The 18,073-nt window shown below is 47.9% G+C and overlaps 1 protein-coding gene across 2 annotated transcripts in view; it reads left to right on the forward strand.

Annotated features, from left to right (window-relative positions):
* Positions 1–18,073, forward strand: part of SRP72 (signal recognition particle 72) — a 278,175-nt gene that overhangs the window by 123,308 nt on the left and 136,794 nt on the right. For both annotated transcript variants that reach the window (XM_078676511.1, XM_078676512.1), the window contains exon 10: positions 17,708–17,836. In XM_078676511.1, the coding sequence (XP_078532637.1) occupies positions 17,708–17,836 (129 nt within the window). The remainder of the gene's footprint in view (positions 1–17,707; positions 17,837–18,073) is intronic.

Below are 18,073 nucleotides of genomic sequence, written 5' to 3' on the forward strand. Positions count from 1 at the left end.
GGTTGTCTGACTGCCAAAGAAAGGAAACAAGCATTTACAATGCAATAGGTCTCGCAGCATTACAGTTTGAGTTACTGGCATTGTAAATGACAATGCTTTGCATTAATTATTTTTTTTAAATTTGCAATTGGTATATAAACATTGTTTGTGAATGGTTAGCTGTTGCTTATGCTAAGCAAAGTTGGCAGTAATATACGGCCACATGCATCATCGGGACATTTTGCGATTCCTTATTTGCGAAAAATAGGGAATCGCAAATAAGGAATCGCAAAATGGGATGCATTAATTTATTCACATAATTTTTGCGATTCGGTGAAAATCGCAATTTTTACCGAATCGCAAGGATTATGCGAATTCTAAATTGCGATTTCGCAATTCCCATTGATTCCTATGGGCCTTTTGGCCCATAGGAGTCAATGGGAAGGCATTTACAAATTGCGAATTTGAAAATGCGATTCGCAATTTGTTAATGCATTCCAAAGGTGCAGAGGGGGGTCCAAAGGACCCCCCCCTGCACCCCTGAAATGTATTTTAAAGTGAATGTTTCACACACACATGTCCTAAGGACATGTGTGTCTGTAACATGAAAGTTTAAAAAATGCATTTTTGAGCATTTTCATAACTTTTCGCAAATTACCACGAGGTTCAACCTCGTGGTAATTTGCACCCCCTAATTGCTAATTCGCAATTTGAAAAACAATCATGCATTGCTTTTAAGGAATCGCAAATTTGCGATTCCTTAAAAGCAATCGCATTTTTGGAAATCGCTAAAAATAGCAATTTTCACAAAAAGGAATGATGCATCCCAAAAACTTATTTAGGAATCGCAAACGGCCGAATTTACCGCTTCGCACCGTTTGCACTTCCTAAATAGGTTGATGCATGTGGCCGATAGAGTGCTAGTCTTGCTTGTTATAAGCATGCCGATTTAAAGCGCTCTGATACCTGCGGGTAAAGTTTGCGCTATATAAAAGTGAAAACTAATAAATAAATAAAAAAGCCTACCTGTACCACGTCCGTTCTTATTCTGCGATGCCACATATCTTTGGGTCCCTGTATTTATTAACTGCACCACCACGAAGCACTACATTGGACAAACCATACTGTGTGGAGAGGCTCTCCGGGATTTCTGAGGGCGGCATGGGGCCAGACAGAAGGCAGCAATGTGCTGAACAAACTCTTACAAACATAAGCAGAGCCATCATGTAGGTTGAGACCGGCACAGAACTGGAGACCACATGTGCACCCCCTTTCTGACAAGGCAGGCTTTTCATGGTTGACAGGTTGTAGGTTTAATAAATTTTTCTGAAATCTTCACTAGACATGGCACGTGGTCACTGTTTTTTAAGCTACGAAGAGATCTTGATAAAATAGAGTACAGCGCCTGCACTTTTAAGCGAGTTTCTGCCAAAGCAGCTGAAATGCTGCAAATGTTGCTGAAAACCGTGCCCTCTAGGGATCGGTCTTGCACGAATGCACTATAAAACAAGTAGTTATTGTAACTGTGAATAACAGGGACCTTTTTCACTGCATGTTTCTGAATGTCATCAGAGACAAGGAGAGGGAATCTCGAGTTGTCTATGATGCCACTGAGAACCCCGAGGTGACTGCTCAAATCAAGATATTAAATAAAAATACCAGGCCTAATGCCACCTTTCCGGACCACCCTTCTCCACCCCCACCTCATCCCAGTCCTTTTCCTGAGCCTCTGCTTGAGTCGGAAGCGCACTCACAGCAGCGGTGGGGAAAGCCTGTCAGCACGGACGGTTTTGTCCTTGCAGCGCAGTTCTGCAGAGTTGACGTGCATAAAACAAAGTATGGGAACTCTGATCAGTGCCACGGGGGGTGGGGAGGGGTCCTCGAATGTGGGAACGAGGCAATAAGTATGGGGACTGTTTCGGGTATGGGAGTAGGTGACTGAAGCAGACACATCACAATGCCTGCGTTTGTCCCGCACTTGGCTCTTTGCAGAGGCACCTTCCTGCCGTTCCCGTGCCACGCTAGGGTCGCTATGGATAAACAAAGGAGGAGCAAACGCTTCCTCGTGTGACATCACAGCAGTGGATAATCGCTTTGGTTTCACACTGTTGTGACGTCATTCAAGCGAATTAACATATTCCAATCTGGGTACTCACAATAAAGTAGACGAGTTGGGCACTGGAGATACAGAACTGACCGGGGTGGGGGGGGGCCGAGGGTTTGTGGTTGGAATGCAGATCTCTTTTTGAGATGATTACGGCCACCTTTCTCGTGATGGCCAGGGCATTATCTGTACTGGGTTAATGAGCGCAGAGAGGAGCCGGGGTAACGCGGAGTTTAGCTCATTTCGACAGGTTTCGGGCGTCTTACTGACTCATTTCCTCTAACAGACCTCGATGCGGCATCTTTCCTTTCCGGCCGGAGGGCCCAAATACAAAAATTGTTTAATAAGAGCACTCGGAGCGAACATATGGCTCTGTGTGACTTCACAGCGCGAGGCAAAACCAACATCCTCCAAATTTACAAACCAGAAGTTAATGGATCACGTTAGAAAACCGGGTATCGCGCACGTTTGTTCAAAAGGCGCATGGGCGTAGTCACAGGCAGACGCTCGCTCCGTCCATTCTGTGATACGGAGAGGCTGGTCTGGTCCCAGAGTGCACGGAAGTGAGGGAGATTAGTAGATCATGAAAACAAGTCAAAACGAAACCTAAGAGCCGCGCGCGTGAGCTTCTACCGTAGACAGCTCACGTTGCGCGGCTCTTAGGTTTCGATTTCCAAGGCGCATGGCAGAGTCGCGCTCGCACACATGCGCGCTCACGAGGTCAAATCCGACATCGGAGACTGAAAGCGCGTGCACCTCCCGGTCCCAGCGCGTGCACCCCCCCATATACAGTATACTAAAGTATACACGAGGTCCGTTCGCTACGCTCGACCTAAAAAGGACTTTGTGCTACTTTCAAATCAACTTGTAAAGGATCTCCAAGGGCTTGAGATAGAGCTTTCCTCCTGCTGAAGTCTCCGGGACAACAGACTTCACCAACCCGCTTCCCTGCCTTCCCTTATTGGGAATTGAAGTGCCTGCTGTTGAGCTGGGCCTTCTGAGAGACTGTGTATTGCTGGGAGCTGGAAGGGTGACTCAAGACGAAGAAGCGCGTCGCCGCCGCAGCTGTTGTCGTTGCTTCCCCGGAGAAAAGTGTCGCCGTTGCAGCAGACACCGTCGCATCACTGGAGAAGAGGGCCACCGCTGTCGCATCTACCGAAGCTCCTCGCATCACCGGAGAAGAGTGTCAATGTTGCAGCAGACGCCATCGCATCACCGGAGAAGTGTGTAGCAGGGCCTGTCGCGGCTCAGAAGAATCGTTGAGTCGCCGCACGGCCGTCGGGCTTGCATGCTTCGTTGTTGCATCGAGAAGATGCCATTTTATTTCATTGCACCGGATCTTCATCGCATCACGGCGCTGCTGGTCGCATCGACACGGAACCCCAGTAAGAAACAGACGCATCACCTCCCCACACGGAGAAGAACCAACGCATCCCCTATGCAGCAGTAGGGACCCGACGCATCACCTTACTTGTGTATAAGGAACCAAACCATCACCTTCCCTGCAACACATACGTTGTATAGCGTTATGCATCCAAAGGTACATTGAACTCGGTTCCGCATTTTACATCTAAAGAGAACTAAGCTATTTTTTACCATTTTTAAGTACAGTATTGTGGAGTTTTGTCGTTTGTGGTCTTGTGTTAAGTCTATAAAAATACTGATTTTTATACTACAACTTGTGTGGTGTCCATCTGTAGTGTTGTCACTGGGTTACTGTATGTGTTCACAAATGCTTTACACACTGCCTCTGAAATAAGCCTTTCTGCTCGTACCAAGCTACCAAGGGAGTGAGCAGGGGTTATTTTAGGAGTGTACCCCTTTACCCTGACTAGACGCAAGGGTCCCTATTTGGTCAAAGGTACCTCCCTCTGCCGACTAGAGACCCCCAAATCGAACAATATCGCTCCTAAGATAATGACCTTGAGGCCCAGAATAACATACATACATACATACATACATATATACATACATATATACATACATACATACATACCTAAACTTGAGAACTACCCAGAGTTCTTTCCTTCTTTTTTGCATATATATATATATATATATATATCTCCTCCAGAGATTGACTAAGCCATGCACCCTTGCTATCTCCTTAATAGACTGCTGAGTTGAAGTCATATGTGGAGTAGCAGATCTATTGGTTGTATCTTGCTTGTAGCTCATGATAAAATTGAAGTTGCAAAGAACCAATGTATCACCGTGCCATTGTGCTAGTTCAAACTTCAGCATATCTAAAAGCACTGGGTCATCTTTATTGGGGCAATATACAGCGCAGATAATATAAACTTGAGTAGCCAGCCCAATCTGGGAGATTACCTACCTTCCATGCGAATCAGATGCAGTTCGTAGTACCCACCCATATAACATCTGGGAACAAATCACCCCATCCTTATCTGTTAGAAGGAAAGACCGTGCCTCACGTGCGCCTGCTGACTATTCTCACAACCTGTGTCTCTATAAAATACAGAAAAAGAAGTTATCCAAAATGTCTACAAATGGAACAAGAGACAAAAATTCCCCTATACTATATTGACACTCGAGCAATCAGCAGGTACCCTAGCAGCGAGCCAATCAAACCCCTTCCTTCTGTTTTTGCCTCTGCTGGAGAACATCTACGGCTTCTTTATCAGTGAAACAAAACCTTGTCTACCCACTACACAATATTTTAAGGCGTGCCGTTTCCTGCATGTAAACCGGAGTGTCAGTGGCTTAAAGTAGGTCAGTCAGTTGTCTTTGCCTCCATCTGCAATCCATAGTTAGTTTGCAAAAGCCAGGACAATAAAAAAAGAAATGTATAGTCTACAGAGATTGGAACAGACTGGCAAGCCTTGAAATAAATAGCCTGTCACAGAATTGAGTTTCCCACATAGATGAGTATAGGATGAGGTCTACTTCCAGTACCAGGAGGCTTAGATATCCTGATCCTGTGTGCACATTAAATGTGACCATCCCAGTCCGCCAGAATAGGGAAAGCCTGTGGGAATAACCAGACTTTGTATAAGTGTACGTCATTGCCTTCTGGTATCCCTAAGGCCCTAAGAATATTCCACCGTAGGTGATTTTCCAGATTCTCTAGTGTTGATTGAGCAGACAGGCTCAGGGTATGATGTTCTTTACCTGTCTATGAAATGTATACTGTGACCTCACCTCCATGCTTTTTATGGAGATAGACTACAAATACTTTCCGTCCGGCGTCCACCGCTGTGCTTTCTGTCTGGCATAGAGACTAACCCACAGACTACTCTGTTGATCAGGACTAAGCTGGGTCAGGTCAACACACTGCAGGGGTTCAGGGGAAAGGACTTGATTGGCCTCTCTACATTGGGAAGGTTTGGGAAGTGAACGGCATGGTGCCCTTCGCATACCTGAGCAAGGAATACGACATGTCACCGAAACAGTTATTCCACTTCCTTCAGCTGCGCCCTGCACTACTGGCCCAGATTCCCCCGAGGGAGGAAACAATAGAAGAGTCTCCCTTGGAAAGGCGACTGATAGATGGACACTTGACCACTTAAGCCATTTCCCTAACGTACAGTATACTCATAACAAACAGAGGGAGAGCTGAACAAACTTTGAGCACACTGGCAGGCAGATGTGGTAGAGGTGGATGACAACTGGAGGGAAGCTATAACATTCCCGTGAGGTGTGGCAGTACAGTCACATTTCCATCTGATACAAATTAAAATACTACACAGAGTATATTATACTTGAACGCTACTATATTAAATAGGAAGGGCAACTGACAGTCTCTGGGACTGTTTTGGACAGGAGTGTGGACTAGACTGGAAGCCGCAGTGGGAATACGGATAGAAGGGCAGGCGATCATAGGGTTGGTGAGTGTATGGAGTGCCTCAGATCTAAAAGCCTACCAGAAACGACTGGTGAATCTGGGATACCAGCCAAGTGTAGGAAGCTGGGTTTCTGTTGCAGTAACCCCACCCCACTTTTTGCCAGACTACTGATGCACTTTGACTTGATGTGCCCTGAGTCCCTACCAATCACGTACTGTCAAGGGTCGTAGGAGTACGGAGCAACAAGCGGGACGACAAACAACCTGTACCGCGATCGCGGTCGAAACCCGAACTACAATCCCCAGCAGCGGCAGCGGATGAACTACAAATCCCGAGATGCCGTGTGCCGTGCATGCGCAAGCTCGGAAGAGAATGAAATGATGGCGGCCGCCTGAAACAGCGTCGGATATTGCAGTACCGGAGCCGACGTTTCTGGGCATCACCGTGAGGTAAGGAACAGCGTTCCTTTCTACATCTCGTCTGAGCGTGCTGCAGTGCGGGTGATCCACGCGATTAGAGCGGCTGCTTCTAGGTGACCTGTACTGTGCGGGAGTACGCTGGGGACTTTGTTGTTGCTTGTGCTGGGGCAGTGTAAGTCCATTTGTCGGACTTCACTGGATTATAGCACGAGTCGTGCGGCTGCTCCTGCGCATCCCGTTAGAAGGGCAAAACCACCTGGGTGCTTTCATTACCGCAACCCTTGACGGCAGTCTAATGAGGAAGCCTCCAGTGGAGTTCCTGTATGCCGATAACCACGTGACTGCATAGGTCACACAGCCAGACATTGGTGGGGAGCAAAGGACACTTGCTCCACCCCAAGAGATAGGAACCGTGCACTAGAGTGGCATTACAGGCTCCTAAGTATCACTGTACCCCTCGTTGGTGAGTGTTGGGACCGGCATTCTTGCGGGGGACGGTCAGACCAGGTACTTACCGGTCACAACCATTGACAGACAAACAAAGCTCGAGTGGCATTGTCGGCCATTACTTAGCACAGTGCCCTCCGTTGGGGAGTGCCAGGACCGACATTCATGCGGGGGACGGTGTAAGGACATGTGGGTTAATCGGGTGACTAGAACCCATTTCTCAGTAGTTCATGACCTTTGGAGTGCTTTAAACGGAGCATTATTGTTATCCAATAAAGCCTTGTAACTACTTCTGGTCTAATTGGTGCCTTACTGCTATATCGTATGTTGTAGGTCTTGGTTCCAGGCCAGAACCCGATCCCGAGGTCAGCCAGGGATTACAGGTTCCCAGGGCCTGTGTTCCTTCCCCAAAACTGTACCTTGTACACCCAATTGGCAGTCTGGCACAGGTCAGCCCTTGGTAAATGGTACCGCAGGTACCCAGGGCACGGTGACCAGAGAAGGCCTCTAAGGGCTGCAGGACTTATTGTGCCACCCTAAGAGGTCCTGTACCTTTACACTCACACACTGCCTTTGAGTCGACATGGCACACATCCCTCTGTGCCACTCCTACATCCCACTGCCCTGGCATAGATCAGTCATCCCTCTAGCTCGGTGCCCTATACCAGTGGTGAGGTTACAGGTGCATGAGCCCTGTACCCCTACAATGTTTAAGTCCATTCTTGGACATTGTAAGTGCAGTGCTGCCATTAAGAGTATATGGTGCTGGGAGTTTGTCATTACAAACTCCACAGCACCATAATGGCTACACTGAAAACTGAGAAGTTTGGTATCAAACTTCTCAGCACATTAAACTCACACTGATGCCAGTGTGGGATCTAAACGAAAATGTACTCGGAGGGCATCTTAGAGATGCCCCCTGAAAAACTACCAGCCTCTGGTGGGTTACCTGACTGGTACACATCAGCCTGCCACCAAGAGACATGTTTCTGGAACCCTAGGGTGGGAGCCTTCGCTCCCTGATCCCAGAAACAAAGCCTTTCCTGGGCAACGGTGTTCACACCTCCCCAGGCCAAGAAGAGACACCTGTGGCAGGGGAGCTTCAAAGGCCTGCAACCCCCAGCCTCTCCTGCTATCAGGAGCAGGCCCCCTTCCTGACTCCCCTCCTTTTCGGCAGGAAGACAGGCGGGAAAAATTAGCCAGCCCAGAAGCTGTGCCCACCTCTGCCAACTCCACACCTCAGGTTGGGGAGGCGAGGTGACGCCCACTCTTCAGTGCCCGTCATCTTGCAGATGGCAGGTACTCCCCAATCAGGTTTAGAGATTGTACTCACTCCCCCACGTGGGTTGAGCACACTAAGGGTGTAGTCACGCTAAGGTCAGTAGCCCATTGGCTACTGACCTAAAGACCCCTAACACCCCCCCCCTAAATACTGTATTTAGGGGGCAACCCTGAACCAAGCAGGCAGACCAGAAACTACAAGAAGAAAAGAAGGACCGAACAGCTGTGCCGAAGCTAACAAGAGGAGGATGCCTACTGACTTGGACCCCGCCCTACTGGCCTGTCCCCACCTCGAACCTGCAGAAGCGAAACTCTGGTGTGTCCCGCAGCCTCAAGAACCCAGAGTACCTGCCCTGCCCTAAAAAAAAAAGAATGTCTCCCTTGAACACCGGATTCGTTCACAAAAAGACACTAGCTCTGGCAAGATCCGCAAGTCTGCACCACTCTGCACCTAACGCCCACGGGCCAAGTTCGAGTGGCCCAACACCAAGATAAGGTCACCCCGGCGATCCTGACCCGAGATTCTGTGATCTCTGACCTGCCTCCAGCCGACGCCTGCAGTCTCAAACCAGAAAAAAAACCAACCTGGAGCTGGTAAGAAGAGCCGACCCTAAAAGGCACCCCTGCACCTGACGCCCCACGGCCTTGAGTTGCCCAACCGACGGTGCCTAACCAACCCCCAACATTCCAACTTACCATTCTAAGTGATGGTCGCACCTAGAAGACCTTCGTCCCCAAGCCTGCAAACCAGAGACACCCCATTGAAAGCTACAGGGCACCCGATGCCAAATCAGCACTCTGCACACAGCCGCCCCAGTGCCGCTGAGGGTGCACCTTTTATACTGGCCTAAACCCCCATTTGCCCTGAGTTTAAGTCCAGGAGCTTCCAGCTCGCCAGCAGCCACCAACCGGAGGCCCACTGTCCCCCTTTGGATAACATTTGGCCTCAGCAGTCTGCACCCGGTCGCCCTAGTGCCACTGAGGGTGTAACCTTAGTGCACCCTTGACCCTGGGGGACCCCTGAGTCTAACCCCAGAATCCTAACACCCACAACAAAGTACTTCCCTGTTAACTGATACCACTACTTTCCTCCATAGGAGAACATTAACTGTTTTCTATGAAAAGTTTTTAAGTGTGGAGTTGGTAAACCTAAGAAATTCTTTTAAAATTGTACTAAATAAGGGGCGTGGCCAAGCTGCTGACCAAGATGGCCTCGCAGCGTTGAGGCTCTGCCAGCATTCTTGACAACATTGCCCAGTTCGCCTTACATCCTGGCCGCATCGTAATTGTGATGTGCGGTGAAGCTCCATCAGGATTCAAGCAAGCCGGGCCGATGACGGCTGTAATGCCAGAAACCGGTCCCCGGAAGCTTGTCTCCTTTCTGGTGAAGAATTGGCTTGGTAGTTTGGTCTGCCCTGTTCCCATGATGCACTGGGCCAGGGACAGACTAATTTGCATATAGCCAGGTTCTGAGCTGGGATGGGGCAGTGAGCTAAATAACGGTGATGGATCAAGCCCTGATCTTTGGACTGGGTAAGAGTGGTCTGCTTAATTCAGACACTCTGTTCATCACCACCCCCTTTTCTGAATCGTTTTTGGCCACTATAGGTGTGGCAGGGTATACTCAGACATGAGTCCCTTGCTCACTGCTCCATCAGGATTCAAGCAAGCCGGGCCAACGACGGCTGTAATGCCAGAAACCGGTCCCCGGAAGCTTGTCTCCTTTCTGGTGAAGAATTGGCTTGGTAGTTTGGTCTGCCCTGTTCCAATGATGCACTGGGCCAGGGACAGACTAATTTGTATATAGCCAGGTTCTGAGCTGGGATGGGGCAGTGAGCTAAATAACGGTGATGGATCAAGCCCTGATCTTTGGACTGGGTAAGAGTGGTCTGCTTAATTCAGACACGCTGTTCATCACCACCCCCTTTTCTGAATCGTGCGGTGAAGCTTCAGCATGTCTCCCGATTGCATCGGAGCCATTTATGGTGATTGAGCGTCCAAGACCACCCCAAGCTGAGACCACGGAGGCAGTGGGGACGGCGCTGATGCAGCACACTTAACACGGCCGAGATCGGGACGTGAGGACCAAGACGGTGCAAAGCGCTCTCCGGTGTCTATGCGCCCTGTCGAGAGGAGTGGACTACCCCAGATGAGACCAGGTGAGCTCTCTCTACTCGTGGCCCTCCCCTCTCACTGATACACGCACCCCAGGCCTAAGCTACAGAACAAATTCAGCTGGTATGCCCCCACTCGCTGTCTACGGTCATCCTCGGCTAACTGAGTGAAAGTACCCATGGTTAGAAGAGCTAAACTGGGGGGGAGGGGAGGGGGGGCAAGCCTTCAGTGTGGCTGCAGCAAGGCTCTGGAATAGCCTACCCACAGAGTTGTGACAGATGAAAGACCTATTGCTGTTCACGAAGAAAATTAAGACTTTGCTCTATCTTAGAGTATCATTTTAATCTTTTTCTATGCCACATGTTCTCTGTCTCTCAGTGCCAGGATACCTGTCTGGTCACAGTGCACCTTATAAGCATCAATTTCATTATGTAGGTGGCTGGCGTCCGGACGGATTTGCCCCTGGAGGCCCCTTGGAGAGAGGTTCCGAGGGCGAGCCTGGGGACCAGCCATCCGGCTGTCGGGCTGGGGCGGGGGGGGGGGTGTGAGCGGGGACGAGTGCTTGCGGGTTTCTGCACCGCATTGCCCATGGGAGTGTTCATCACCACCCCCTTTTGTACCGCTTTGTTCGCCATAAGTTGGCAGGGTATGCTCAGACGTGAGTCCCTTGCTCACTTTGCCACTGGATTCAAGCAAGCCTGGCTGAAGACGGCTGTAATGCCAGAAACCGGTCCTAGGAAGCCTGAGTCCGGTCCAGGGAAGGCATGGTTTGGCAGTTCGGGCTGGACTGTTCCCATGAGGCACAGGGTCAGACTGATTTGCATCATTTCCATCACCATCCCCTTTTGTACCGCATGGGAGTGTTCCCAGCAGAGCGCCATTCTAAAGTGACTATTTGCCTTTGTTGTCTCTGCTCACGCCCGGGGCCTGTGCTGCTGTAAGGTGGAACGCTCTGGTTTGATTGGAGCAGGATAGAGCTCCTAATACCGTTTGTGGCAAGCACTGAAGTCAGGTACAGTAAATTGTGCCATACAGGGGTGTGCCTGCGCACCTCTGTTTGCGCTGGGAGGGCCCCGAGAGCAGCCTGGAACCCGTTTTGCAGAGCTGGGAGGCAATGAGGCGCAAAGACCCCAAGCAGCATTTATTGCAGTTTGGTAGGCCCACTGAGCAGTCGGCGGAACCCAGTGGCACCATGTCAGAGGGTGTTCTGGAGGACGCAAGCCCTAGCGAGCCCATAGATGTGCAGGCCACATTACTACTGGAAATGAGGGTGGGTTTCAGTGAGCTTCTTGGGGGTCGATTTGACAGCTTGGGGAAATGTCTGGACAGCATGGGTGACCAATTAGATACACACAACAAGCGCCTGGATACCATAGAGGGCAGGGTGTCGGATCTTGAAGATGGTGCAACGCAATCCACCAAGCGGTTGGACTGCATGGAAAGGATTCTTAAGGAAGTTGCCATTAACAACAAAGACATTGAGTTGCGCAGTAGACGAAATAATGTCTGCATTTTGGGCGTCCGTGAGTCCGCCAACACGGGCGTATGGACCAATTTGTGGAGACCCTTCTTACTGCTATTTTTGGTAAGGACGCTTTCACCTCCACCTTCCTCGTAGGAAGAGTGCACCGTTCACTTGGCCCCCGCCCTAATCCGGTACTCCACTACGGCCCATCATTGACCGACTCTTGAACTACCGCGACAGGGACACTGTGCTAAGGCTTTTGAGAGAGAGGGATCTATGTCCTGGCAGGGTTTGACATTAGCCCTGTTCCTGGATTTTAGTGCAATGGTGCAGGAGGCCAGTCGCAAGTATAATGGAGTTAAGGCAACTTGGGGAAATTTGGGGCTACGATACGGAATGTTGTTCCCAGCTCGCCTCCAGGTGTACATTGATGGCCGGCCTCGCTTCTTCGACACTCCCACGGCGATGCAAGAATTTTGCAGGGACTAGCGAGGGGGCAGCAGCGGACAGAAAAACGACGAATTGCCCAAGGCGCCCCCTAGTGGCTCGGTGGCTAGTGTAGATTTGTTTTCAAATGAGTGAATTGTTGCAGCCTCTTTTAGACATATTGTGACTGAAGATCTTATTTAACATTTTATTAATGGGTCAATGACGTATTTTACACGGTTCCTTAATGTTGGGCAGCTGGCGTGGTGTTGCCACACCCCAAGTGTGCATCAGTGTGTGTGGTTTACATTTACGGGAAATGTATTTAGCATTGCTTCTGCTTTGTATGTACTGGTGTTTACCGGGTGCAAATACACAATGGTTCAGTTGGGATAGTCCCTGCTACAGATATGCAGGGATGGGTGGGGGGAGGAGGGGGGGTACGTTAGCCTTGTTGGTTTTTCCATAGCTTTTCAGTCACACTTTCGCTGCAGCAGGAACTGGTTTAAATCAAATGCACAAGTTCAGCCATGCCCAGGAATGTTGGGATGGTGGGGACAGGGTAGGCTGTCTCCATTTTCTGACCTCACATTGATCACCTGGAATATCCATGGTCTCAATAATCTCAGGAAAGGGAAACCTGTTCTTAACTACTTGCAGCACCATGGGGCGGACATTGTGCTTCTTCAAGAGACCCATCTCGCCAAAGCTACTAACACCACTTTAACTGCGAACTGGGGCCCTCCTCACTATTTCGAGGGATTCAGTACATATGCGCCCGGCACGGTGGTCATGATCCACAATTTGAAAAAGCATTCAATGATAGTGAGGGGGGGTTCACGGCGGTAGAGGGACGATTGATGGGGCATAGAGTGGCATTCATTAGCGCCTACGCGCTGAATGTAGATAGCCCGGAGTTCTTTCAAAGACTCCAAACACAACTTCTCTAATTGGATGCTGACTACATATGTCTGGGCGGGGATTTTAATCTCCTCTTAGATCCAGCGCACAACAGCACTTCCAAGACTCCTGGCACTAAGCCTAGTGCACAAAATGTTTTGTTAGACATCTGTGAATCATTGGGCCTTGTTGATGTGTGGCGTCAGCGCAACCCTGCAGATACCGCATAAACTCATTATGCAGCACAATATGGCACATGGACTAGGTTGGACTTTTGGCTGGCCTCCCTCAATATGGCAACATGGTATAGGGCAGCCCGACATCTCCCAAGTATGCATTCCGACCACGCCCCTGTGGTGTTGCAGGTACGGATTCCTAGGCCTGGGGCTGTGAGAGGGTGCAGAGATTTCCAGGGGCAGCACTGTCTGAGCTTTGGGAGGCCATAGTGGAATATTTTGCATTAAATAAAGGTTCAGTGGACTCGTGGTCCACACTCTGGGAGGCCTTCAAGGCCTATATGTACGGTGTGTGCATCTCTAAGCATTCATGTATTCTTAAAGATTTGCGGAATACTATTGCGCGTATTGAGAAACAACTTGAAGCACTAGATAGTGCTTAGATCATAAACCTCGCCCTCACGCAACAGAGCAGACGATTATCACTTTTGGCAGAGTTCAGAGAGGCAGCGGAGTGGCAAAGTAGCTATTTAAGTAAGTACGCCATTGCGAGTCGATATGAGGAGGGAGATAGACCCAGACACACGTTGGCGAGGCTGCTGCGCGGTTACATATTGCTGACATACGCTCCGCCACAGGCCAGACCCTAAACAACTCCTCTGAGATCCGAGATTAGTTCTTAACATATTACTCACCCTTGCACGCCACTGGTGTGTCCCATAGCGGCGAAGACCATAACAACTATCTCTCTGAGATTGCCATGGTGTGGCTCGAGAGGTTTATGCAGCAATTCCTTGTGGAGCCCTTCTCTTCTGAGGAAATTAGCAGTGCCATTGTCGCAATGAGCGGCTCGAGGGCCCCGGGACTTAAAGGTTTTACAGGCCTATTCTACAAAACTTACAAAGATATTCGGTCCCCATATTTATTGGAGGTGTATAAGGAGGCGCTAGATCGTGAGGTGCTCCCTTCAACCTTACGAGAGGCCGTAATAATTCCCCTTCCAAAAGCAGGGAAGAATCCGCTGATGTGTGGCTTTTATAGGCCACTGTCACTGCTAAACCTAGATTATAAAATCTTGGCCAAAATGATAGCGATGAGACTTGCGCTGTTATTAGATCACATTATCTCCTCGGCACAGTCCGGATTTGTCCCCCATAGGTCAACTGCATTAAACTTGCGCACGTTATTTGCAGTAATACATAGAATTGCCCCTGAGATTCCTGCCGCTGCAGTACTACTTGACACAGAGAAATCATTTGACTCCCTGGAGTGGCCCTTTTTCTTAGCTGTGGTGAGAAGTTTGGTATTTCCAAGGGTTTCATTGATCTCACAGTATTACTATATTCCCTGCCTACAGCCAGACTCCGCCTTAATGGCACGTTATCTGTGTCGTTGCCCTCACTCGTGGCACTAGACAGGGTTGTCCGCTCTCCCCGTTGCTTTTAATATTTACATTAGACCCCCTGGTTCGCCACTTCCAGGAGAGACACCTACACAGGGGCCTTCAATTTAAAAACGGTCCGCTTTTAATCTCCTTATATGCAGATGACATTACCTTCTACGTCCGTAACCCTTGCGAGAATCTGGAACTGCTTATCCACGAGGTCATCCGGTTTGGTGTGTTTTCAGGGTTGGGTATAAATAGGACTAAATCTGAGATCTTTCCATTGACCCTGAGCACAACGCGTTGGGAACAACGCATTGGGAGAGTACATTCCCACTCGCGTGGTGCGAGGAGTCTGCCAAATATTTAGGCATTCAATAGATATTCAGACAGTTACCACTACTAGCTTGGCATGTCGGAAGTTGGCGAGAATGATGGGCGGGGGTGCTCAATATTCACCGGAGATTTCAATCCTTAACAACCCTTGGCTCCCCATCACTGAGGAGAAACTCGTACAGTGCACACTCACTGCATACTCTTTGAATAAGTTTGGGGTTTTGTTTTCAGGGAGACACGTTTTTTCTAGTACGGAGGGTGGGAAATTCAGCAATGCATCATTTAAGGATCAATTTGTCTTCAGTAGGGTCCGAAGGGCGCTTAGAGCCAAGATCACATGCTATCTACTGGAACCCGACCCCTTTCCCATGCTGCTAATTACCAGCTCCGGTAGGGACCACCTGATAACGAAGTTATATAAAGCATGTATTGCTCTAGTCCCCAGCAGGGATTCTAATATACGGGAGGCATGGGAGCATGTTCTTGAGCTCCCCATTCAGGACTCACATGGTCCTATTGTTGCGCACAAACCAAAGCTTACTCTTTGAACAGCAGACACAGGCTGATACATTTTAAATATTCATGGAGGGTTTTCATGACACCAGCTAGAATTCATGCTATTGACCCTAATCTGCCACACTCCTGTCTTAAATGTGGCGGTCCACAGACTGACTTTCCCACCTGATGTGGAACTGTTAAAATTGGTAGCTTTTGGAGATCCTTTTTCGGGGTTACAACGCAAATGACACATCTTGAGTTAGACCCCACTCCCGAAGTAGCCCTGCTGGGTTATGTGGGAGGGCTCCCAAAGAAGCTATGTAAATTTATTGCCATCGCACTCATGCTTGCCAAGAGGGAAATAGCTCTTAAATGGGGTAGCTGGATCACTCCGAGGGTGAAAGACTGGTTCCTGAGTCTCACATGTTTCAATATTAATAGTGAACTCTATGCCTGGACGCAACCCCCGGCCTCTCGCCCAAAGGATATTTGGGATCCACTTAATTATTTATTGGAATCTAGCCCCGCCCCCACTTCTCAACAGCTTCCTGGGATTGTCCCTACGGGCGTGGGATAATTTCCTTGTCATACTTACTTTCTATACTTCACAGTGTATTCTACATTATGGTAGATTGAGGTGAGATGTTTGGAGCTGGTTCATGGATTTGTGTGTCGGACATGACAAGATTAACGTATAGCATATGCCACCCTGTTGAAATTGAACAATGCTTGCTTGTGCACATTCATTGTATTTCCTATTGATTGAATCACAAACGATGTCTACTTGCTTTTGGAAACGTTCCTGACTGAAGTGAATACACTTGTAATGTTGGAAGTTAAAATGAAAATGAACATAAAGCTTTAAAAAAATAAAAATGTACTAAATAACAAAAACGCTTTTACTCACCTGTTTAGAGAAAATATCACAGTGCAGTATCCAGGTATACTGTACTGTGTAAGGAAAGTAATCTGCAAAGTAATCTACTGGTCATTTTACTAAAAAGATTATACAAAGTGTATGCACTGTATTTCCAAAGCATTGCATTTTTCAGTAACAATACTGTAATCAAAACAGTGCATATACAATTCAATTCAAACTGTATTACAACTGCATTACTACTGTTATTATTGCGTACCTGTGCCAGGTTTGCTTGGTTCTAGAAAATAAAATAACTAAAAGGATATTTTGATACAAAAACAATTGGTCTGAAGTTCAGTCTGAGGGTGTGAATTCATTTGCTGACTGAGTGTGTACAACAAATGCTTAACACTGTCCTCTGATAACTCCTTACTGCTCGACTACACTACCACAAATAGAGAGTGAGATGCTATCTACTTTACCTCTGCCTACCTTTTGGCTTCCACTAGACTCTGTACACACTATACCTCACTTTGGTATAGTATATACTGAGCCAGCTTCCTAGCATAGACGGCCAAAGGTGTGCGACTGGGAGAAGGAAATTCGGAGATTCCGTGCCCTGGAAAAACTAGTATACAATGGTAGGGGATGCCAACGTAAATTTGAGAATACGTGGGGCGGCTGGGACCGTGATTGAAGCTAGTTAAGGTAACCGTCGGGTGGATGATGGAATGCAAAGGAACAGGGAATGATGAACTGATTAAGAGCTTTGGAACCAGGGATGGTCACATATTGCCAGTAGCACTGAGCCCAAATTCAAACACTAGTGTGAGGACACATCAGAATGGTTTGAAAGAAAGGGACGTGGTGGGGGTGCGGGGGATGGGGGACCACAGTATGTTCAAGTGTAAAGTTGGTTTTTGGTTACCTTGTGGGATTTTCATCTCGGATCTTTCTGGACAGAGACCTGAACTCTAGTTTATAAATGTAAGATAAGCAAAACATGCTTAAAAAAAAGCAAACTACATTTTATCAAGGGCTCCCACAGCTTTAGCATATTTGGAACTCAGCTTTCCAGAATCTACCTCCACACTTGCTGTTCGATTATATTGCATCATCAACTACTATTACCAAACAAGTTAATGTACCATCTAACGTTTTTATTAAACCTATGTTAAGAAATACATAAATGTTATAAATACATAGGTGACTCTCTTGCTAATTCTCAGTAAACAGAATAATACCATAGAAATTGCTTTATTTTGTAAAAAAAAAAAAAAGCATGGTTTTGGAGATGGTGGTTGTGGGAAGATGGGCTGTGGGTTGAAAAACACCACCTCTTTCCTCAAAATTGGTAAATGGTTTATAAGGAAAGTAATAATGTTTTGAGGTGTATTTTTGTTTATGGCCAAATACTTAAACACTGCGGGATGAATGTACATCCATCAATGTATCTTTCCTATCATAGCAAACTTTATTTATTTCATTATAGATGTTCTGGTTTTTGTTATTTAGGCAGATCAGTGCCGCAAACTCTCTGCAACTTTGCAGGCACAAAGTCCAGAGCACCTGATGCCTGTCCTGATCCAGGCTGCCCAGTTGTGTCGGGAAAAGCAACATTCAAAAGCTATTGAGCTCCTCCAGGTAAGCATTTCTCTTAAAATACATTTTTTCTCATTTAAGGGGAGTTTGAGAGAATAATTTATCTGTAAAAGTCGAATTTTGTTATAGATATTGGACATGTGATTCAATATGTAAAGTTATCTGTTACACTGAAAGAAATAGTGCTCTACACCAAGAAGAAAGATTCTCCTATCTGTTATGTTTCAATGCCATGAGCCTGTGGAATTTAGGCAAAATGCTAGAAATTGAAAACAGACC

The sequence above is a fragment of the Lissotriton helveticus genome, chromosome 2_1 (genome assembly GCF_964261635.1).
Source record: "Lissotriton helveticus chromosome 2_1, aLisHel1.1, whole genome shotgun sequence".
NCBI classification, from domain to species: domain Eukaryota; kingdom Metazoa; phylum Chordata; class Amphibia; order Caudata; family Salamandridae; genus Lissotriton; species Lissotriton helveticus.